The sequence below is a fragment of the Bolinopsis microptera genome, chromosome 13 (assembly GCF_026151205.1).
Source record: "Bolinopsis microptera isolate Bmic1 chromosome 13, MBARI_Bmic_1.0, whole genome shotgun sequence".
NCBI classification, from domain to species: domain Eukaryota; kingdom Metazoa; phylum Ctenophora; class Tentaculata; order Lobata; family Bolinopsidae; genus Bolinopsis; species Bolinopsis microptera.
In genome coordinates this window covers 1,541,743-1,567,195 of record NC_087084.1, presented here as the reverse complement: position 1 = coordinate 1,567,195, position 25,453 = coordinate 1,541,743, and the positions used below count along the sequence as shown (strand labels likewise).

The following is a 25,453-nucleotide window of genomic DNA, read 5'->3' as shown; positions in this document are numbered from 1 at the left end:
TGGTATTACACCTTAACCGTCGCCTGGCGTTAGACTTGATCCTTCGGTTCCTGTAAGTGCCGGTTATATGCCGTAACTATAAAGCCATGGTTTTTCGAAGTAAAGCATAAGGGTGGTCATTTAATTCACTTGATGGCCCTGGTGCAGCGCAGCTAAAACAGCGAATAAGTTTTTTTTAAAGGAAAAAAATGTCTCAATTTAAGATATGGTTTAACTCACAAACCTCTGCAATCTCAGGACATACCATCAATACACCAATAAGTCATCTGAACGAAATAAGGATTGAAAATGATATCGATTTTATAGTCCTGACTCCAGATACAGGAGCTGTGGTGACTTTTGTAACTCACGCACCTTCAGCACCGCTGTCAAGGAATTTGGATTGCTCTCTTGTGAGTGAAAATTAATAATATCTGTGGTATCGAACATGCAATTTAAAAAATTAAAAGTAAGCATCACAATTTATTGGCTTTTCACGATTTGAAAAAGAATTGCTGTAAGTACATTCTAAAGATAATTAGGTTAACGATCAAAAAATATATACATTATGTATACATAATGTACACATAATGTACATAATTTATATATAACGTACATAATTTATACATGGCTGAATTTAAATTATCAATCTATCATACCAGGTGAATTCTGCTAGTACATCGACGATTTTAGATACCATAGATGGTGGTATAATCTTTACTGAAGTTTTTCTCCTTCTGATCAGGTTAGAACCTCTTTCGAGAGTTCACATTCAAATAGTCCTCTCTCATTATTATAATATCTTAAGATATCTTGCACCATATTCCTGGACCTATTGAAAAATTCAACAAAATGAAAGCATGGCAGTACATGTAGGTTATTAATTTGATTATCTTCAGTTCTGATTCTAAGACAGTACGCTCAAAAGATGATCTAGTTTCACAACATGGTGCTTGTGATTATTCCGTCCGGATCCAGAATTCAGTTCAAGTATCTCTTAGCAAGAAATTCTCGTTGATCGGCAAGTATTGTTATAATGTATATGGAACATTTCATTATTCCTAAACGTTTATCTGAAAGTTCATAATTTAATATAAATTTCTTAATTTTTATGTGAAATTAAGCCTTTTCTCTTGAAATTGAAAATATTTATTTATCTTTTTTTAAATATTTTTTAGGTGCTATGAAACAGACATTGTCAATATATTTCAGGGAAACGTTGAAACATTTTAATTAACCTCCCGATGTTTATCCTATTAGGTGAAGCTGTTGCCATAACTCCAGTTCTGACAACGGAGGGACGACGAGCCATTTTGACTACTTATTTCACTGCCATAGACGTATCCGATGTCAGGATCACATGGCAAAAAAGAAGTAAGTAAACTTTATCTAAGTTAACAAAAGTAATTGTGTTCACAGTTATATGTTTTTTGAATGAACATAAATGCTGTGTTTTAGTTTAACAAAGCTTAACTCAAGAATGTGAATACAAGTTAGTAACTCAAGAAGTTTAGAGAATGCTAATCTAATAAAACCTTAATAATTACTACTAGATGGACAGTCAACGAATTGGGAAAGTCTTCCATCGGATCACCAGTACCGTACACTTATCTCTCCAATTGATAAGAAAGGTGTGATGTCTACCAAACTCCTCATTCAGAGATTGACGAGTAGCGATGTTACAGGTTATATTATAATATTGATAGGTTCTTCAATAATTTTTAAATCCCTATATTTTAGTGAAACTAGTATCATGTAATTCTTTAACCGTGGTGTCTGCAGTAGCTGATGCTGCTGCACTTTATAAAACACGTGTAAAATTTATTTTTGGATAAAACATCTCTCTAATATAGTTTTAAATCAAAATATAATTAAAGATGCATTTTAATTTTGAAGTATTTAAGTCTATTTTTCAGATTACAGAGCGGTTATTTTCCTTTCTGGTCAACAGCAAACATGCGACGTAATATCCGTCAAGTCAGTTGAAGCAGCAATTTCCAAAGTAAAAGCCGTTTTTGAAAGGTCGACTGCAATCTTTTCAGTTTCAGTCCTTGGAGACATCAAGCCATTGAGTGTATTCCTTCACTATCATGGTTTTTTTTCTTATGATTCAATTTACATCGTTTTAAGACATTTAAACTTTTAAGTTGTATAATTCTTTGATTCAATCTTACACCGAAAAATTAACAGAAGGTCTGTGGCAACACTAATAAATTGATAATAGAGTAGAATAATGCATGACAAATTAAGAAACAGCTGGCTCATCCCGTTTTACTTACAAAATGCAGGTTTATTGTGTATCAAAGTTTGTAACTAAAATGATATTTTTTTCAGAAGGGAACAAAAATATTCCAATAGCCCTTCCAGACTTCTCTGCTGTATCGGGCCCCTACACAATCTCATATCATTTAAAAGAAGTGTATTCTTGCAACGGTGGTCTTTACAGCTTCAGGTGTCATTTCATTCGAAAAATTGTATATTAGAAATTACTTAATTGAACTGCACTCAGCCACTTATCGTATTACTTTTATTTTTTGTAAATTGTGATATATATTGTTGTCGAGGCATCGACTTTGACTCCGATAAAGGTCACAATCAATGAAGTTTACTAGATCATATAGAAATGATATGTAAATTGATAACAAACATGGTCCAAATTTACATGCCCCCTCAGGATTAAGTTGGACACTGGATTTGAATTCAGTACTGATGAGACGACCCTAAAAATAAAACAACGCTGTAAGCCACCCCGTACGCCACCAAATGCACAATTGAAAATGGTCAGTTTCTATGGATATGGCATTACATATTAGATAGTCAGATTAAAACTAATAAGCATATCCATTATTTCATATCCATTATACTCAATGAATCCATTTTGTAGGTTGAAATTGCCGAATCGGACGACTATAAATATGTCGTCATGTGCATTGATGCAAAGATGGTTTTCATGAACGAGGATGCGAAGGAAGTGGTGTGTAACACATCTACTGGAGTATACTACACTAGAACCGATCTTAGTCCTTGTTTGAGAGTTATCGAACAAATTTATCCTCAATAAAAGGGGCTGAAACTTTCAAATCATAGCTCATATATTTGTCTGGAATTAATTTAATTCTTGAAATATTTTTATCGGAAAACTTTCGAAACTAATTTGATGTGTGGCTTACACTTAAAAATAGACTTTCGTGAGCAATAATTATTTAATGCTGTTATTTTTTGGTAATTGTTTACATACAAAATTTTACCTTTTTTGATATTTACATTATTTATAATTAACCCGCATTTTACCTACTGATTGGGTAACTGTAGTGGTAGCCATTATCGTTTAGTGTGCTGTTTAATCATAATTTTTCAATTCAATAAAATTCCTCTCCGTTTTTTTCGTCAGGTTTGATAAAACCAAGTTAATTTTAGTGAACCAGTGGAAGGCAGCTATGACATTGTTTTTTATGGTGTGAACTGTTTATAAGTTTATGTGACTATGAGCACTGAGCAGGGTATAAATACTGTTAATTACTTAATTTTCCATAAACATTAGAACCGTGAGATTTAATTAATAGCGAATAGGTTTTTTTATGATTCATCTACGATTACTTATTGATTGATTTTTGGATTGAATTTTAATTCGTCTTATTTTATTGAAATGAAGACATGATATTGATAGGAAATGTTAATATGCTTATTGCTTAATAGATATTACCGACTGCACTCATTCTTGTGAGTAGTATATATTTCGATCATGATGCTGAAACCTGTTAAATTTTATTGTTTAAATAACGTTCGAAAATATTCATTTCGATGTTTAGTTGTCAACTTATATGTAGACTTTTAAAATGTTACATTCAATGTTACGCCACTGTTTCCTCCATTGGATCACTCCTTTCACAGAGAAACTGCCGGCGTATTAACTCCATGACTCTTTAATAAAGTTATCATCCTAGAATGTCATGACCATAATCAATCACGAGTTACAATGTATAACTTAGCTTCGTTGAGTGTATAATCTTCAAATTTTCAACCGCTATAGAGTCCTCATGTTATAGGAGGGTACCGACTACCGCTCTAGAGTCCTCAATCCGCATGTTATGGGATCTATAAGGGAGGGCTGCAGTCCTACTTCCGACCTTCACCGACCTTCACCGGCCTACAGTCAACCACTCAACAGTCCACCGTTCTACAGTCCTCATTTTAGGATCGTACCGCTCTAAAGTCCTCATGTTGTGAGATCTATAAGGGCGGCCGCTCTAGAGTCCTATCCTGGCAATTTGACACCGCTCTACAGTCCTACTTCCGACCTTCACCGACCTACAGTCCTAAGCTCAACAGCCCTCCGCTCAATAGTCCTACAGCCCTGGTGTTCAATGCTCTTATTCTCTTATTCTATTTACATGGGCTTATATTATTATGTATCGCTACTCGCGACGTGATATTATATCGTACTAACTCGAAAAGTAAAACACTTGACGGCTTCAAACCATCATTTGTTCCCCATGATGATTGTGGTACTGGTGATTGTCAAAATTACTAATTTCCTCAAACCGGGTATTGCGATTCCACGCAGGCTCAACTTGCCATAGAAAGTTGTCCCCATCGATTGGCGATGGAACAGTTTTTTGGGGGTTTGTAGGGAAAATTGATCAACATGCGTGTAACCGCGGCGAAATGTTTGTTCTCTCCTGTGATTTGTAAAGTGGTGATCCAATGTTATGTAGGAAAAAGTGGCTTAACGTTGCATGTTGGCACCCCCCCCCCTCCCCCCGAAAAAGCGCCCCCCTTCTATTTGCACCCTCTCCCCTTTTAGCGCCCCTCCCTAAAATTAAACGAATTAGATGATTTTAGAGGATATACCGGTCTTTCCTTTTAATCCTTGTCAGCTCTTTTAAGTCTTTAACTAGCCATAAACAAGCAATTAGCAATTCATGAACAAGTCATTAGAAAGTTATCAACGAGTCATTAATATTAATATCAATAATCACCAATTAGTCATTAATAATAATTAATAATAAGTCATTAAAAATCCATTTACAATTCATCAACAAGTCATTAAAAATGCATTAAAATGTTGTCATCAATAAGTCATAAACACCATTTAATATTTCATTATTTAAGTATTTAATTGATTAATTAATTAATTAAGTAACTAATAAAGTAATTTCCTTGATTAACGTGTTATCCCCAGTTAGTTTGTGGTTTTAACGACACCCAAGATTCCTGTAGCAGAGTAGTGATCTACAGCATTGCTTTGTATTCTCACCGCTGCGACAATTCATTCTGTGATTCCGACACAATGAACCCTTGATGTGATCTGGAGGGGAATTTATAGCGTCATGTATTTTAACAGCGCGGAGGAATTAAACCTAGTGATGTTAAAATGGTGAGAAAATGGCCAAAATATGTATGTTCGATACAATGTGAACTACCACTGCTATTACCAGGGAACTAAGTCAGATCTATCACAGCACAGACAACCCATTCTTATATCATTGTCCCGCATCAGGGATCACAGTCCCTTTTCAGAGGTTATCGTTAACAAACTAACAAAGTCACTCCATTAAAACTCAATAAATCCAACCTATTTTGTACTTGTCGGAGTTGATGATGTCACTTCATTAAAACTCAATAAATCCAACCTATTTTCATTAAAACTCAATAAATCCAACCTATTTTGTACTTGTGGGAGTTGATGATGTCACTTCATTAAAACTCAATAAATCCAACCTATTTTGTACTTGTCGGAGTAACAAAGTCACTTCATTAAAACTCAATAAATCCAACCTATTTTGTACTTGTCGGAGTAACAAAGTCACTTCATTAAAACTCAATAAATCCAACCTATTTTGTACTTGTCGGAGTAACAAAGTCACTTCATTAAAACTCAATAAATCCAACCTATTTTGTACTTGTCGGAGTTGATGATGACACTTCATTAAAACTCAATAAATCCTACCTATTTTGTGGTTTTAACGACACCCAAGATTCCTGTAGCAGAGTAGTGATCTACAGCATTGCTTTGTATTCTCACCGCTGCGACAATTCATTCTGTGATTCCGACACAATGAACCCTTGATGTGATCTGGAGGGGAATTTATAGCGTCATGTATTTTAACAGCGCGGAGGAATTAAACCTAGTGATGTTAAAATGGTGAGAAAATGGCCAAAATATGTATGTTCGATACAATGTGAACTACCACTGCTATTACCAGGGAACTAAGTCAGATCTATCACAGCACAGACAACCCATTCTTATATCATTGTCCCGCATCAGGGATCACAATCCCTTTTCAGAGGTTATCGTTAACAACTAACAAAGTCACTCCATTAAAACTCAATAAATCCAACCTATTTTGTACTTGTCGGAGTTGATGATGTCACTTCATTAAAACTCAATAAATCCAACCTATTTTGTACTTGTCGGAGTTGATGATGTCACTTCATTAAAACTCAATAAATCCAACCTATTTTGTACTTAAGTCACTCCATTAAAACTCAATAAATCCAACCTATTTTGTACTTGTCGGAGTTGATGATGTCACTTCATTAAAACTCAATAAATCCAACCTATTTTGTACTTGTCGGAGTTGATGATGTCACTTCATTAAAACTCAATAAATCCAACCTATTTTGTACTTGTCGGAGTTAATGATGTCACTTCATTAAAACTCAATAAATCCAACCTATTTTGTATTTGTCGGAGTAGATGATGTCACTTCATTAAAACTCAATAAATCCAACCTATTTTGTACTTGTCGGAGTTGATGATGTCACTTCATTAAAACTCAATAAATCAAACCTATTTTGTACTTGTCGGAGTAACAAAGTCACTTCATTAAAACTCAATAAATCCAACCTATTTTGTACTTGTCGGAGTTGATGATGTCACTTCATTAAAACTCAATAAATCCAACCTATTTTGTACTTGTCGGAGTAACAAAGTCACTTCATTAAAACTCAATAAATCCAACCTATTTTGTACTTGTCGGAGTTACAAAGTCACTTCATTAAAACTCAATAAATCCAACCTATTTTGTACTTGTCGGAGTAACAAAGTCACTTCATTAAAACTCAATAAATCCAACCTATTTTGTACTTGTCGGAGTTGATGATGTCACTTCATTAAAACTCAATAAATCCAACCTATTTTGTACTTGTCGGAGTTGATGATGTCACTTCATTAAAACTCAATAAATCCAACCTATTTTGTACTTGGGGGTTTGAATTTTCCCAAAAACCCCTTTTTTACTTTATTAATTTTCCACCCATTTTTAAACTTTTAAATTTTTTTTAAAAGGGCAATTTTAAAAGGCCCTTATTAACTAATTTTACCTTTTTGTTTTTGTGGGTTATATTACTTTATTTAAACCCAATATTTTTTATTTTGTTTAAAATTTTAATTTCCATTAAAAAATCAATAAACCAACCTTTTTTTATTGTGGGGGTTGATGAGCATTCTTAAAAATCCCAATAAACCAAACCCTTTTTTGACTTTCGGAGTTTGATGTATTCAAAAACTCAATAAAACCCATTTGACCCCCCCCTTTTTTTTAAAATTTTGATTTTTTTTTCAAAAATTAAAACTCAAAAATCCAAAAATTTTTTGTACTTGTTGGAGTTTTAAAAAAGTCCCCCAAATTTAAAATTAAAAATCCAATATTTTTCCCCTTTTTTTTTATGTCCAATTTTAAAAAAAAATCCCAAAATTTTTACCATTTTAATTTTTTTTTTTAAACTTTTAAAAATTTTTTTTGATTTCCCATTTTTGTTCATCAAAAAAACCCAAAAAATCCAACCTATTTTTTATTGTCGGGGTTAAAGATGCACCTTTAAATTTTTAAAAAAACCCAATATTTTTTCCCTTTGGATTAAAGATGTATTATTTAAAATTAAAAAAACTTTTTTAATTTCCAGTTTATTAAATTTTTAAAAATAAAAAACCCCTATTTTTAAAATTTCAAAAATCACTTTATTTTTAAAAATAAAATTTTTATTGCATTAATTTTCCCCTTAAAACCAATAAATCCAAAAATATTTTTTTACTTGCGGAGTTATGATGTCACTTCATTTTAAACTCAAAAATCCAACCTTTTGTACTTGTGGAGTTTAAAGATGCCCCCATTAAAAAAAATTTTTAAAAAAACCATTTTTTCCCATTGGTATTTTTTAATTTAAACCCTTAAAAAAACTATTTTTTCCCCCTTTTAAAAGGGCCTTTATTAAAAAAATTCCCCAATTTTTTTTTTTTTAAAACACCCATTAAAATTTCCAAATTTTGTATTTCCCTTATAAACTAAAATTAAAAAAAATTTTTAACCTTTTTGGGGGTGAGAAGTCCTTTTTTAAACCTAAAAATCCAACCCATTTTTTTACTTTTTGGGTTTTTGAAGTCACTTAAAAAAAAACCATAATCCCCCCTTTTTTATTTTTGAGTGAAAGAAGTCACTTATTTAAAACTAAAAAAATCCCCCTTTTTTATGTATTGAAAGGGATTTTTAAATATTCCCCTTTTTTATTTTTAAAATTTCCACATTTAAAAAAATTCCCAAAATTTTAGTGGGGTTTTCACTTTTTTTTAAAAAAATCAATAATCCAATTTTTTTTTGTTGGGGGTTAAAAATGTCCCAAATTCAAACCTTTTCCAATATTTTGTCTTTCGAGTTATGATGCACTTTATTTAAATAATAAAACAACCCCTTTTTTACTTGTCAGTTGTGTTGCACTTCATTAAACTCAATAAAAACCACCCCATTTGTATTTCGGAGTTTAAAAGGCCCTTATTAAAAAAACTCAATAAAAACCAACCATTTGTACTTGTCGGAGTTATGTGTAAATTCCCTTAAAAAAAAAATCCAATAATTTTACCTTTTTGGGGGTTTTGTGGGTTTATAAAATAAAAATAACCCATTTTTCCATTATGTTCATTTTTAAAATAAAAAAATACCTTTTTTATTTCCAAATTAAAACCCAAAAAAAAATTAAATTTTTTATTTGGGGGTTTTCCCCCCTCCCTTAAAACTCAAAAATCCCAAACCCATTTTTTTCTTTTGGAGTTAATGATGTCACTTTTAAAACTCTAAATAAAATTTTCCCATTGGTTACTTTTAAAAAAAAATCCCCCCCTTTTTAAAATTTTTAGTGTCACCCTTTTTTTTAAAACTTTCCAAATTTTTGATTTTTGGGGGGTGATACCTTTAATTAAATCCAAAACCAAAAAAAAAAAAAAAAAAAAAAAAAAAAAAAAAAAAAAAAAAAAAAAAAAAAAAAAAATTTTTTTTTTTTTTTTTTTTTTTTTTTTTTTTTTTTTTTTTTTTTTTTTTTTTTTTTTTTTTTTTTTTTTTTTTTTTTTTTTTCCAATTTTTTTGTACTTGTCGGAGTTGATGAATGTCACTTCATTAAAACTCAATAAATCCAACCTATTTTTGTACTTGTCGGAGTTATGATTCACTTCATTAAAACCAATAAATCACTATTTTAACTTTGGATTGTTTTTCACTCATTTTAAATCAAAAATCAACCTTTTGTACTTGTCGGAAATAAGCCTTCATTAAAACTCAATAAATCCAACCTAATTTTGTACTTGTGGGAGTTGATGATGTCACTCAATTTAAAACTCAATAAATCCAACCTATTTTGTACTTGTCGGAGTTATTTAATGTCACTTCATTAAAACTCAATAAAACCAACCCTAAATTTTGTACTTGTGGAGATAATGAAGTCCACTGCATTAAAACTCAATAAACCAACTATTTTGTACTTGTGGGAGTTTGATGTCACTCTTAAACAAAAATCCAACTATTTGTACTTTCGGTTGATGATGTCACTTCAAATTAAAACTCAATAAATCCAACCTATTTTGTACTTGTCGGAGTTATGATGTCACTTCATTAAAACTCAATAAATCCAACCTATTTTGTACTTGTGGGAGTTGATGATGTCACTTCATTAAAACTCAATAAATCCAACCTATTTTGTACTTGTCGGAGTTGATGATGTCACTTCATTAAAACTCAATAAATCCAACCTATTTTGTACTTGTCGGAGTTGATGATGTCACTTCATTAAAACTCAATAAATCCAACCTATTTTGTACTTGTCGGAGTTGATGATGTCACTTCATTAAAACTCAATAAATCCAACCTATTTTGTACTTGTCGGAGTTGATGATGTCACTTCATTAAAACTCAATAAATCCAACCTATTTTGTACTTGTCGGAGTTATGATGTCACTTCATTAAAACTCAATAAATCCAACCTATTTTGTACTTGTCGGAGTTGATGATGTCACTTCATTAAAACTCAATAAATCCAACCTATTTTGTACTTGTCGGAGTTGATGATGTCACTTCATTAAAACTCAATAAATCCAACCTATTTTGTACTTGTCGGAGTTAATGATGTCACTTCATTAAAACTCAATAAATCCAACCTATTTTGTACTTGTCGGAGTTGATGATGTCACTTCATTAAAACTCAATAAATCCAACCTATTTTGTACTTGTCGGAGTTAATGATGTCACTTCATTAAAACTCAATAAATCCAACCTATTTTGTACTTGTCGGAGTTAATGATGTCACTTCATTAAAACTCAATAAATCCAACCTATTTTGTACTTGTCGGAGTTGATGATGTCACTTCATTAAAACTCAATAAATCCAACCTATTTTGTACTTGTCGGAGTTGATGATGTCACTTCATTAAAACTCAATAAATCCAACCTATTTTGTACTTGTCGGAGTTGATGATGTCACTTCATTAAAACTCAATAAATCCAACCTATTTTGTACTTGTGGAGTTGATGATGTCACTTCATTAAAACTCAATAAATCCAACCTATTTTGTACTTGTGGGAGTTGATGATGTCACTTCATTAAAACTCAATAAATCCAACCTATTTTGTACTTGTCGGAGTTGATGATGTCACTTCATTAAAACTCAATAAATCCAACCTATTTTGTACTTGTCGGAGTTGATGATGTCACTTCATTAAAACTCAATAAATCCAACCTATTTTGTACTTGTCGGAGTTGATGATGTCACTTCATTAAAACTCAATAAATCCAACCTATTTTGTACTTGTCGGAGTTGATGATGTCACTTCATTAAAACTCAATAAATCCAACCTATTTTGTACTTGTCGGAGTTGATGATGTCACTTCATTAAAACTCAATAAATCCAACCTATTTTGTACTTGTCGGAGTTGATGATGTCACTTCATTAAAACTCAATAAATCCAACCTATTTTGTACTTGTCGGAGTTGATGATGTCACTTCATTAAAACTCAATAAATCCAACCTATTTTGTACTTGTCGGAGTTGATGATGTCACTTCATTAAAACTCAATAAATCCAACCTATTTTGTACTTGTCGGAGTTGATGATGTCACTTCATTAAAACTCAATAAATCCAACCTATTTTGTACTTGTCGGAGTGATGATGTCACTTCATTAAAACTCAATAAATCCAACCTATTTTGTACTTGTGGAGTTGATGATGTCACTTCATTAAAACTCAATAAATCCAACCTATTTTGTACTTGTCGGAGTTGATGATGTCACTTCATTAAAACTCAATAAATCCAACCTATTTTGTACTTGTCGGAGTTGATGATGTCACTTCATTAAAACTCAATAAATCCAACCTATTTTGTACTTGTGGGAGTTGATGATGTCACTTCATTAAAACTCAATAAATCCAACCTATTTTGTACTTGTCGGAGTTATGATGTCACTTCATTAAAACTCAATAAATCCAACCTATTTTGTACTTGTCGGAGTTGATGATGTCACTTCATTAAAACTCAATAAATCCAACCTATTTTGTACTTGTCGGAGTTGATGATGTCACTTCATTAAAACTCAATAAATCCAACCTATTTTGTACTTGTGGGAGTTGATGATGTCACTTCATTAAAACTCAATAAATCCAACCCTATTTTGTACTTGTCGGAGTTGATGATGTCACTTCATTAAAACTCAATAAATCCAACCTATTTTGTACTTGTCGGAGTTGTGATGTCACTTCATTAAAACTCAATAAATCCAACCTATTTTGTACTTGTCGGAGTTGATGATGTCACTTCATTAAAACCTCAATAAATCCAACCTATTTTGTACTTGTCGGAGTTGATGATGTCACTTCATTAAAACTCAATAAATCCAACCTATTTTGTACTTGTCGGAGTTGATGATGTCACTTCATTAAAAACTCAATAAATCCAACCTATTTTGTACTTGTGGGAGTTAGATGATGTCACTTCATTAAAACTCAATAAATCCAACCTATTTTGTACTTGTCGGAGTTATGATGGTCACTTCATTAAACTCAATAAATCAACCTATTTTGTACTTGTGGAGTCATTAAAACTCAATAAATCCAACCTATTTTGTACTTGTCGGAGTTGATGATGTCACTTCATTAAAACTCAATAAATCCAACCTATTTTGTACTTGTCGGAGTTAATGATGTCACTTCATTAAAACTCAATAAATCCAACCTATTTTGTACTTGTCGGAGTTAATGATGTCACTTCATTAAAACTCAATAAATCCAACCTATTTTGTACTTGTCGGAGTTGATGATGTCACTTCATTAAAACTCAATAAATCCAACCTATTTTGTACTTGTCGGAGTTGATGATGTCACTTCATTAAAACTCAATAAATCCAACCTATTTTGTACTTGTCGGAGTTGATGATGTCACTTCATTAAAACTCAATAAATCCAACCTATTTTGTACTTGTGGGAGTTGATGATGTCACTTCATTAAAACTCAATAAATCCAACCTATTTTGTACTTGTCGGAGTTAATGATGTCACTTCATTAAAACTCAATAAATCCAACCTATTTTGTACTTGTGGGAGTTAATGATGTCACTTCATTAAAACTCAATAAATCCAACCTATTTTGTACTTGTCGGAGTTGATGATGTCACTTCATTAAAACTCAATAAATCCAACCTATTTTGTACTTGTCGGAGTTAATGATGTCACTTCATTAAAACTCAATAAATCCAACCTATTTTGTACTTGTGGGAGTTAATGATGTCACTTCATTAAAACTCAATAAATCCAACCTATTTTGTACTTGTCGGAGTTGATGATGTCACTTCATTAAAACTCAATAAATCCAACCTATTTTGTACTTGTCGGAGTTAATGATGTCACTTCATTAAAACTCAATAAATCCAACCTATTTTGTACTTGTGGGAGTTGATGATGTCACTTCATTAAAACTCAATAAATCCAACCTATTTTGTACTTGTCGGAGTTGATGATGTCACTTCATTAAAACTCAATAAATCCAACCTATTTTGTACTTGTCGGAGTTGATGATGTCACTTCATTAAAACTCAATAAATCCAACCTATTTTGTACTTGTGGGAGTTAATGATGTCACTTCATTAAAACTCAATAAATCCAACCTATTTTGTACTTGTCGGAGTTGATGATGTCACTTCATTAAAACTCAATAAATCCAACCTATTTTGTACTTGTGGGAGTTGATGATGTCACTTCATTAAAACTCAATAAACCCAACCTATTTTGTACTTGTCGGAGTTGATGATGTCACTTCATTAAAACTCAATAAACCCAACCTATTTTGTACTTGTTGGAGTTGATGATGTCCTCACCCAGTAAGGAGTGGCAGCTGTTAACGGTGAACTGGGCACTCAAACAGAAACAGTCCATTCTGTGGTGCTCCAACACTTTACAGTGGAACGCAGACTTGGACACTGAAAATAGTTATTGTAATAATACTTATAGGTATTGTATGCTTTGTCACGTGGAAAACACGTGGAAATACAAATAATTTGTCATTTGTTACCTGAACACAATAGTTAACAACAGTACAATAACTACTGGTATACTTGTGACACCGGTGAACACTTGGATCAGTGCTAAAGTAAAGGGGGGAGGAGGGGGGTAGAAGAGTCTGGAGTTGGGGTCTGGCTAGAGGGAATATTCCACATTGGTCGACTAACAGTTTGGTTAAAGGAAAACGTTACCTTTCACACCTCCAGACAGTTGTAGATCTGGGGAAGTAGTGAGAACTGCTGGGATCACCAAGCAGATACAAATAGCAAAACTGGAGAACTTCATATTGGCTGGTGATCTTAAGCTGAATCTGAGGGAGCAACAAGCAAACTATAAGTGAGATTGTTATCAGAGATTGTTCTGCAATCAACTGGGTATCAACTAGTGAACACCTCCTGAAATAAGGAGTTGAGTAAGCCACCTGACCGGGGACACAAACCGACCAATCAGAGCACAGTATTCACATCAAGTGACACAAACCAACCAATCAGAACACAGTATTCACACCACGTGACACAAATCAACCAATCAGAACACAGTATTCACACCACGTGACACAAACCAACCAATCAGAGAACTGTATTCTGGTATTCACACTACACGAAATAAAAAGTTGAGTAGACCAAGCCCCAAGCTAGGTGCTCTGTTTGCACCATCACCTACGTGTTACCAATACCACACCCTTAAAATAAATCAGTATACCAGTAGAGATATGTCGTATGTCATACCGCCGCTAGACTGCATGGGTATTGGGTATGTGCATATAATACTATGTAATTATATAATTATGTAATTATATATTATGTGATATTCCTGAACAAGCTGAGTATTATCTTTGGCACAGTGCCAATATTTCCATTTACGTTACGCTAGATACACAATATTAACCTTTTTAAAACAGCATGACAGCTTTCCCCGGATAACCTGATCTAATGTTGGGTCTATTAATAGCTCCCAACTAGGTAGTACACTCTCTGCAACCTAGTCGGGCTACTTGCAGACTTGCTACCAGTACGCCTTGTTATTGTAGTGTTACCTCTGTTAGTGTTACTGCTGGTATCTCACCTCTGTTAGTGTTACTGCTGGTATCTCACCTCGGTTATACTACGTATTATCTTTGTTTTACTTCCGTATCTTATGATTGTTGGTTGAGTGATGGACTAATAACATGTTTGAGTGTTTATTAGAGACTAAAGGTAAAGTGGTTACTTTATTGGTTACAACTCACTTCATTCAAATACTTTTGTGTTTATTTTGCCACATTTTGTCTCCTGAAATACAAAAGAGTCTGTTGGCAAAACAAACTAACCTATCAGGACACAGTATACAACCACGTACGAGGTCCAACTGCCCACGTACGAGCTCCAACTGCCCACGTACGAGCTCCATTTACTCCAACTGCCCACGTACGAGCTCCAACTGCCCACGTACGAGCTCCAACTGCCCACGTACGAGCCCCACTGCCCACAGTACGAGCTCCCACTGCCCACAGTACGAGCCCCCACTGCCCACAGTACGAGCTCCCACTACCCACAGTACGAGCTCCCACTGCCCACAGTACAAGCTCCCACTGCCCACAGTACGAGCCCCCACTGCCCACAGTACGAGCTCCCACTGCCCACAGTACGAGCCCTACTGCCCACAGTACGAGCCACCACTGCCCACAGTACGAGCTCCTACTGCCCACAGTACGAGCTCCCACTACTCACAGTACCTGCTCCCACTGCCCACAGTACGAGCCCCCACTGCCCACAGTACGAGCTCCCACTGCCCACAGTACGAGCTCCTACTGCCCACAGTACGAGCCCCCACTGCCCACAGTACGAGCTCCCACTGCCGACAGTACGAGCTCCCACTTCCCACAGTACGAGCTCCCACTGCTTACAGTACGAGCTCCCACTGCCCACAGTACCAGCTCCCACTGCCCACAGTACGAGCTCCCACTGCCCACAATACGAGCTCCCACTGCCCACAGTACGAGCTCCCACTACTCACAGTACGAGCCCCCACTGCCCACAGTACGAGCTCCCACTGCCCACAGTACCAGCTCCCACTGCCCACAGTACGAGCTCCCACTGCCCACAGTACGAGCTCCCACTGTCCACAGTACGAGCTCCCACTGCCCACAGTACAAGCTCCCACTGCCCACAGTACGAGCTCCCACTGCCCACGGTACGAGCCCCCACTACTCACAGTACGAGCTCCCACTACTCACAGTACGAGCCCCCACTGCCCACAGTACGAGCTCCCACTACTCACAGTACGAGCCCCCACTGCCCACAGTACAAGCTCCCACTGCCCACAGTACGAGCTCCCACTGCCCACGGTACGAGCCCCCACTACTCACAGTACGAGCTCCCACTACTCACAGTACGAGCCCCCACTGCCCACAGTACGAGCTCCCACTGCCCACAGTACGAGCTCCCACTGCCCACAGTACAAGCCCCCACTGCCCACAGTACGAGCTCCCACTACTCACAGTACGAGCCCCCACTGCCCACAGTACGAGCTCCCACTGCCCACAGTACGAGCCCCCCACTGCCCACAGTACGAGCTTCCACTGCCCACAGTACGAGCCCCCACTGCCCACAGTACGAGCTCCCACTGCACACAGTACCTGCTCCCACTGCCCACAGTACGAGCTCCCACAGTACGAGCTCCCACTGCCCACAGTACGAGCTCCCACTGCCCACAGTACGAGCTCCCACTGCCCACAGTACGAGCTCCCACTGCCCACAGTACGAGCCCCCACTGCCCACAGTACGAGCTCCCACTGCCCACAGTACGAGCTCCTACTGCCCACAGTACGAGCCCCCACTGCCCACAGTACGAGCTCCCACAGTACGAGCTCCCACTACCCACAGTACGAGCTCCCACTACCCACAGTACGAGCTCCCACTGCCCACAGTACGAGCTCCCACTGCCCACAGTACGAGATCCCACTGCCCACAGTACGAGCTCCCACTGCCAACAGTACGAGCTCCCACTGCCCACAGTACGAGCCCCCACTGCCCACAGTACGAGCTCCCACTGCCTACAGTACGAGCTCCCACTACCCACAGTACGAGCTCCCACTGCCCACAGTACGAGCTCCCACTGCCCACAGTACAAGCTCCCACTGCCCACAGTACGAGCTCCCACTGCCCACAGTACGAGCTCCCACTGCCCACAGTACGAGCTCCCACTGCCCACAGTACGAGATCCCACTGCCCACAGTACGAGCTCCCACTGCCAACAGTACGAGCTCCCACTGCCCACAGTACGAGCCCCCCACTGCCCACAGTACGAGCTCCAACTGCCCACAGTACGAGCTCCCACTGCCCACAGTACGTGCTCCCACTGCCCACAGTACGAGCTCCCACTGCCCACAGTACGAGCTCCCACTGCCCACAGTACGAGCTCCCACTGCCCACAGTTCGAGCTCCCACTGCCCACAGTACGAGCCCCCACTGCCCACAGTACGAGCTCCCACTGCCCACAGTACGAGCTCCCACTGTCCACAGTACGAGCTCCCACTGCCGACAGTACGAGCTCCCACTGCCCACAGTACGAGCTCCCACTGCCCACAGTACGAGCTCCCACTGCTCTCAATACGAGCTCCCACTGTCCACAGTACGAGCTCCCACTGCTCACAGTACGAGCCCCCACTGCCCACAGTACGAGCTCCCACTGCCCACAGTACGAGCTCCCACTGTCCACAGTACGAGCTCCCACTGCCCACAGTACGAGCTCCAACTGCCCACAGTACGAGCCCCCACTGCCCATAGTACGAGCTCCCACTGTCCACAGTACGAGCTCCCACTGCCCACAGTACGAGCTCCCACTGCCCACAGTACAAGCTCCCACTGCCCACAGTACGAGCTCCCACTACCCACAGTACGAGCTCCCACTGCCCACAGTACGAGCCCCCACTGCCCACAGTACGAGCTCCCTCTGCTCTCAATGCGAGCTCCAACTGCCCACAGTACGAGCTCCCACTGCCCACAGTACGAGCTCCCACTGCCCACAGTACGAGCTCCCACTGCCCACAGTACGAGCTCCCACTGCCCACAGTACGAGCTCCCACTGTCCACAGTACGAGCTCCCACGCCCACAGTACGAGCTCCCACTGCCCACACTACGAGCCCCCACTGCCCACAGTACGGGATCCCACTGCCCACAGTACGAGCTCCCACTGCCCACAGTACGAGCTCCCACTGCTCACAGTACGAGCCCCCACTACCCACAGTACGAGCCCCATCTGCCCACAGTACGAGCTCCCTCTGCTCTCAATACGAGCTCCCACTGTCCACAGTACGAGCTCCCACTGCCCACAGTACGAGCTCCCACTGTCCACAGTACGAGCTCCCACTGCCCACTGCCCACAGTACGAGCTCCCACTGCCCACAGTACGAGCCCCCACTGCCCACAGTACGGGCCTCCCACTGCCCACAGTACGAGCTCCAACTGCCCACAGTACGAGCTCCCACTGCTCACAGTACGAGCCCCCACTACCCACAGTACGAGCCCCCACTGCCCACAGTACGAGCTCCCACTGCTCTCAATACGAGCTCCCACTGTCCACAGTACGAGCTCCCACTGCCCACAGTACGAGCTCCCACTGCCCACAGTACGAGCTCCACTGCCCACAGTACGAGCTCCCACTGTCCACAGTACGAGCTCCCACTACCCACAGTACGAGCCCCCACTGCCCACAGTACGAGCTCCCACTGCTCTCAATACGAGCTCCCACTGTCCACAGTACGAGCTCCCACTGCTCACAGTACGAGCCCCCACTGCCCACAGTACGAGCTCCCACTGCCCACAGTACGAGCTCCCACTGTCCACAGTACGAGCTCCCACTACCCACAGTACGAGCCCCCACTGCCCACAGTACGAGCTCCCACTGCTCTCAATACGAGCTCCCACTGTCCACAGTACGAGCTCCCACTGCCCACAGTACGAGCTCCCACTGTCCACAGTACGAGCTCCCACTACCCACAGTACGAGCTCCCACTGCCCACAATACGAGCTCCTACTGCCCACAGTACGAGCTCCCACTGCCCACAGTACGAGCTCCCACTGTCCACAGTACGAGCTCCCACTGCCCACAGTACGAGCCCCCACTGCCCACAGTACGAGCTCCCACTGCCCACAGTACGAGCTCCCACTGCCCACAGTACGAGCTCCCACTGTCCACAGTACGAGCTCCCACTGCTCACAGTACGAGCCCCCACTGCCCACAGTACGAGCTCCCACTGCCCACAGTACGAGCTCCCACTGCATACAGTACGAGCTCCCACTACCCACAGTACGAGCCCCCACTGCCCACAGTACGAGCTCCCACTGCTCTCAATACGGGCTCCCACTGCCCACAGTACGAGCTCCCACTGCCCACAGTACGAGCTCCCACTGCTCACAGTACGAGCCCCCACTACCCACAGTACGAGCCCCCACTGCCCACAGTACGAGCTCCCTCTGCTCTCAATACGAGCTCCCACTGTCCACAGTACGAGCTCCCACTGCCCACAGTACGAGCTCCCACTGTCCACAGTACGAGCTCCCACTGCCCACTGCCCACAGTACGAGCTCCCACTGCCCACAGTACGAGCCCCCACTGCCCACAGTACGGGCTCCCACTGCCCACAGTACGAGCTCCCACTGCCCACAGTACGAGCTCCCACTGCTCACAGTACGAGCCCCCACTACCCACAGTACGAGCCCCCACTGCCCACAGTACGAGCTCCCACTGCTCTCAATACGAGCTCCCACTGTCCACAGTACGAGCTCCCACTGCCCACAGTACGAGCTCCCACTGCCCACAGTACGAGCTCCCACTGCCCACAGTACGAGCTCCCACTGTCCACAGTACGAGCTCCCACTACCCACAGTACGAGCCCCCACTGCCCACAGTACGAGCTCCCACTGCTCTCAATACGAGCTCCCACTGTCCACAGTACGAGCTCCCCCTGCTCACAGTACGAGCCCCCACTGCCCACAGTACGAGCTCCCACTGCCCACAGTACGAGCTCCCACTGTCCACAGTACGAGCTCCCACTACCCACAGTACGAGCCCCCACTGCCCACAGTACGAGCTCCCCACTGCTCTCAATACGAGCTCCCACTGTCCACAGTACGAGCTCCCACTGCCCACAGTACGAGCTCCCACTGTCCACAGTACGAGCTCCCACTGCCCACAGTACGAGCTCCCACTGCCCACAGTACGAGCTCCACTGTCCCACAGTACGAGCTTCCCACTACCCACAGTACGAGCCCCCCCTGCCACAGTACGAGCTCCCACTGCTCTCAATACGAGCTCCCACTGTCCACAGTAACGAGCTCCCAATGCTCACAGTACGAGCCCCCCACTGCCCACAGTACGAGATCCCACTGCCCCACAGTACGAGCTCCCCACTGCATACAGTACCCGAGCTCCCACTACCCACAGTACGCAAGCCCCCACTGCCCACAGTACGAGCTCCAACAGCTGCTCAATTCAAGAGCATCCCCACTGTCCACAGTACGCGAGCTCCCACTGACCACAGCTACGTGCTCCCAATGTCCAACTGCTACGAGCTCTCCACTGCACCTACATACGAGCTCCCACTTGCTCCACTGTACCGAGCTTCCACTTCTGCCCACGTTCGAGCTCACACTGCTCTCAGTAGTGCTCCCTTACTGCCCACAGTACGTGTCCCACTGCCCACAGTACGACGCTCACTGCCCACAGTAATCGTGCTCCCATGACCACTGTACGAGCTCCCTACTCGCCCTGAAGCTGAACCTTCCACTGCCCTCAGTTCCGAGTACTCTACTGCCACACTGTTACGACGCCCCACTGCCTCCACAGTCGAGCTTCCCACTGACTCTCTATGACAGACCGCCCCACCCTGCCAATAGTACGATTCCCACTGTCCACAGTTCCGAGCTCAACTGCCCACTGGTACGAGCTCCCAACTGCCCACAGTACTGAGCTACACTGCCACAGTACGAGCTCCACTGTCCATCAGTACGGAGCACCCCTATGCCCACTGTACGCTTAAACGATCCCACTGCCCTCAAGTTCGTGCTCCCACTGCCCACAATACGAGCTCCCACTGCCCACAGTACGAGCTCCACTGCCCACACTACCGATGCTCCCACCTGCCCTCAGTCGAGCTCCCACTGCCCACAGCTATAGAGCTCCCACTGCCCAATGTCACACAGTTCGAGCGTCACACTTGAACCAACTCTGTACGAGCCACCCACTGCACCACGGTACGGGCTCCCCACTGCCGCCAACAGTACGAGCTCCACTGGCACAAACAGGTTCCCGTGCTCACACTGCTTCACAGTACGAGCCCCCACTACCACAGTACGAGCCCTTGCCCATAGTACGAGCTACCACTGCACACAGTTCGAGACCCCACTGCCCAACTGTACGACCTCCAACCTGCCCACAGTACGCATGCCCAACTACCCACTTGTACGAGGCTCCACTACCCACAGTACGAGCTCCCACTGCTCACAGTACGAGCCCCCACTGCCCACAGTACGAGCTCCCACTGCCCCACAGTACGAGCTCCCACTGCCCACAGTGCGAGCCCCCACTGCCCACAGTACGAGCTCCCACTGCCCACAGTACGAGCTCCCACTGCCACAGTACGAGCTCCCACTGCCCCACAGTACGAGCTCCCACTGCCCACAGTACGAGCTCCCCTGCCACAAGTACGAGCTCCTACTGCCACAGTACGAGCTCCCACTGCTCACAGTACGAGCTCCCACTGCCCACAGTACGAGCCCCCACTGCCCACAGTACGAGCCCCCACTGCCCACAGTACGAGCTCCCACTGCCCCACAGTACGAGCTCCCACTGCCACAGTACGAGCTCCCTCCTAAAAATAAAAAGCCACAGTACGGCTCCCACTGCCCACAGTACGAGCTCCCTCTGCACCAGTACCGAGCTCGACTGCGCCACAGTACGAGCTCCCTCACTGCCCACAGTACGAGCCACCCTAGTCTCTGCCCACAGTTCGAGCTCCCACTGCCCACAGTACGGAGGCAATGTTATACATGGTTTCTGGGTTTATAACCACATTATCAAGTGAGGCTTTCGTTTAGGATTACGCTATATAAGTTAACATATGAAAAGTTTCTTAGGGGCACGGGTAACACTAAATACACTAAAAATCACTTTATATATATATTCTTTCCATTGACTATTATATACAATGGTGTCCCTGCCCGACCTCCGCGATGAAGCAAAACGTCCAGCGGAGGAAATAATGCGTTCGTTAGCAGTGTCCCCTCGCTAAACCTTTCCTTAAAACAATCGCCGGGGTACATGTTATTAACTACACTGTTAGCACGCTTTGTTGGCTTTTGTTTGCTTCCCAGTCCAGTTAGTACATACTGTTATTTTTAGCTCTTGAATTTTTTGTTCTGCTTCTGATCTATGAATTATTTGGGATTGTTTAATTATTTTGGTCTTTGAAACAATTAATGTTATTTGTTAGTGGCTCAGACTTAAATGCATCGAAATCAAGTGTCGTAAGACTAGAGCGAATCATGTGGACTCGGTCATTTGACTTTATTATTCTGCCATATTTTCTGATATACAAGGTGATCCTTTAGTAGGCTGTTCTCTCTATGTTTTATTATGTTCTTTATTTTTTATTCGTATGTAGTTTTTTCGACTATTCTTTTTGTTTCATTTTTGCTGCACATTTGCCTGGTGTCACGGTTAAGTGGTTGTATTATGTCGCTCTCGCGTGATTAAACTTGTCATTGTTACTAATTGTTACTTTTTGCTGGTGGCATGCTCCTCAGTAACTGATTGCGTTATTACAGTGACAGTTCGAGGGGGTTACCAAAGTCAAGCTCCAACCACAACAACATCCTTATTGATGCTCCCCCTAATCTGCGATCATCTCGGGGTCATTTTACATATGAAATATTTTAATTAATTTGCTCTCATTCCCTTTGTGTTTGGAAAAAGGAGACATTTGTGACGAATGACGGTTCACTCTAATTCTATCCAATTTGGGGTTTGGTTAAATCTACATAGTTTATTCGCTCCTACTAAATCGCTCGCCCAAAATTTAAGAAAATTCTTGTGAAAAGGCTCTTTGGGTATGAAATTGATCTGAATCGGTGTATTTTTGGACGCTGATTCCGAATCACCCCCCATGACGTAGGGTAAAAATGCTTCCCTGGAGAGTTATGGGCAAAAAACCGTTTTGGTCACGTGACAGGCTAGTAAAACATGAATTCGATTGTTTAGGGCTCGGGTTAGGGTTAGGGTTGTGGTGAGGGTTATGGATAGCTTCCGAGGTTATGGCTAGGGTTAGGGTTGGGATTAGGGGTTATGTAAAACCGTTTTGTACGGCTGCAAAACCGTAAAAACCAAAGTCACGTGAAATTTTTGGTGCGAGCGAATTAGTAAGAGCCTAGTTTATTAGCCTAGTATTACATTATGTTTACTGAATTGACATCGGACAGATTAAGCTGATCTACCATTCAGCAGATGTCCTATTTACATGCCTTTACTTAACGCTTATGGTTTCAGGAATGTTTACCAATTGAATTAGACGAGAAGATCCCAACGAGATACTGCAGAATCGTATCCTTTTGATGTATCCTTTGAACTACGGAAAAAAAATCATTCTGTTATGATTTATACTAACCATACATATTAATTAGTTGACTGCTAACATTGCTGTGCTGCTTTTAAAAAAATATCATAAAAGTTCAGGCACTAATTTAGCGCTAATTTCATGAAATTTAATCATGGCTATATTTGATTCCTGTTATCTTTAACATTGAATTAAATAAATAAATAAAATTACAATATTTTGACTAAAAAATAAACCTGCTGAACTGCTTCTGATGAGAAATAAGGAAGCGTAAAGCGGGTATAAAAGTGTACGGTCGTGCTTGTCTGCACTGTAATGCTCTCCCTCTGGTTCTGGTGTCCTATTTACTTATTTACTGTCTTTTGATTAACGCCTATGGTTTCAGAGATGTTTCTAAAGATAGCTGACAAGATTCCAACAAGATTCTGCAGAAATGTATCCTTTTGGTGTATCCTTTGAACTGCGGAAATCAACTATATGCTAATTATGCTAATTATGCTAATTATACTGATTATGCTAATTACGAGTGATAACACTGCAGCTGCGCTGTACAATATGCTACAAAATTCAACTCTTGCAATCGTGCATCTCACGTTTATTTTATTTGAGGCAATATTATCCCATTATTGTATTCGTAAACTTTGAAGCAAATTTGTGCCGTACACAACCACCTACTGATGATATTTAAAATATAATATTATTTCGCCCTGCAGATGTGAGCTGTACGAACAGTGCCACCTTTAACGGAGGAACTGCTAAAGTATCTTGTGAAATATCAGGATTAGACTCGTTTGATGTGTCTGATATGGACAGTAATCCTTTGTATTGGAGTTGGTGGGTTCAGTATAACACTCTCTCTACTGAGAATAATCCTTTTAGGGAGGTCTACTATTCAAGTTAGTTAATTATTATTAGTTATTAGTTATTAGTTATTAGTTATTAGTTATTAGTTATTAGTTATTAGTTATTAGTTATTAGTTATTAGTTATTAGTTATTAGTTATTAGTTATTAGTTATTAGTTATTAGTTATTAGTTATTAGTTATTAGTTATTAGTTATTAGTTATTAGTTATTAGTTATTAGTTATTAGTTATTAGTTATTAGTTATTAGTTATTAGTTATTAGTTATTAGTTATTAGTTATTAGTTATTAGTTATTAGTTATTAGTTATTAGTTATTAGTTATTAGTTATTAGTTATTAGTTATTAGTTATTAGTTATTAGTTATTAGTTATTAGTTATTAGTTATTAGTTATTAGTTATTAGTTATTAGTTATTAGTTATTAGTTATTAGTTATTAGTTATTAGTTATTAGTTATTAGTTATTAGTTATTAGTTATTAGTTATTAGATGGAAATATTTTAAGCGGGTAATATCCTGTCCTAACACCTAGGATACATAACATGAACACTTTGTTGTAACTTAAGTATGAAAAGCATTAGTACATAAGAAGGGCGCCAGTGAGATTTAACGAGTTTCACATCTGAAATAGTATATATATATATATAGCTATATAATACTCTTCTAAAAGAGTTTCATCTGATACTTTCAGAGTTCAAATCAGAAACCTTTTCATCCTGCGGTTACGACGCCACTGAGAAACATTTCCTACCCTGCTCCAATATCGCAGCAGTAAGTCTTACTTCATTAAAATACATTGTGAGATGCAAATTAAATACTTATAATCCTCAATCTCAATCAACTGCCCCTAAAATATTCCCTGAAATTCAATAAACAGTTACAAATTGTCCCCAATCCCAGGAAGGCAACACATGTTGTCAGAACTCTGATAAAACCTGCTACCCTGCTGGAGACACCGTGGCGGAGTGTCAGTGTGATACGTGTATAGACTACCAGAAAGTTATACCACAGTTTAGTTGGAATGGAGACACTTCCATCTTAACTGTTTCTTTAGCGGTAATTAATTAGCGGTAATTAGCGGTAATCTAATGTATAATATTTTTATAAATTCATTTAAGCTATAAAGTGGCTATCCACGTTTTCTAAGTAAGATAGAAATATATTTAATCTTGTGTGAATCTCAAAGAGATATTACGATCAGTGATG

At 40.4% G+C, this 25,453-nt stretch overlaps 2 protein-coding genes across 2 annotated transcripts; one reads left to right on the top strand and one right to left on the bottom strand.

The window, feature by feature from the left end:
- Positions 1-5,936: 5,936 nt before the first annotated feature.
- On the bottom strand, positions 5,937-14,113 carry LOC134825531 (uncharacterized). The gene is made up of 3 exons (XM_063837763.1): positions 13,986-14,113; positions 13,575-13,712; positions 5,937-6,055 (listed from the first exon to the last, which is right to left on the bottom strand). Exons 1-3 carry the CDS (start codon positions 14,077-14,079, stop codon positions 5,943-5,945), a joined length of 345 nt encoding a protein of 114 aa, XP_063693833.1. The 5' UTR covers positions 14,080-14,113; the 3' UTR covers positions 5,937-5,942.
- Positions 14,114-14,506: 393 nt separating this feature from the next.
- On the top strand, positions 14,507-20,997 carry LOC134825433 (uncharacterized). Its single transcript, XM_063837609.1, has 6 exons — positions 14,507-14,547; positions 15,111-15,307; positions 19,042-19,238; positions 19,423-19,553; positions 19,731-20,460; positions 20,695-20,997. The coding sequence occupies exons 1-6, from the start codon at positions 14,507-14,509 to the stop codon at positions 20,995-20,997; spliced, it is 1,599 nt and encodes a 532-aa protein (XP_063693679.1).
- Positions 20,998-25,453: the final 4,456 nt, after the last annotated feature.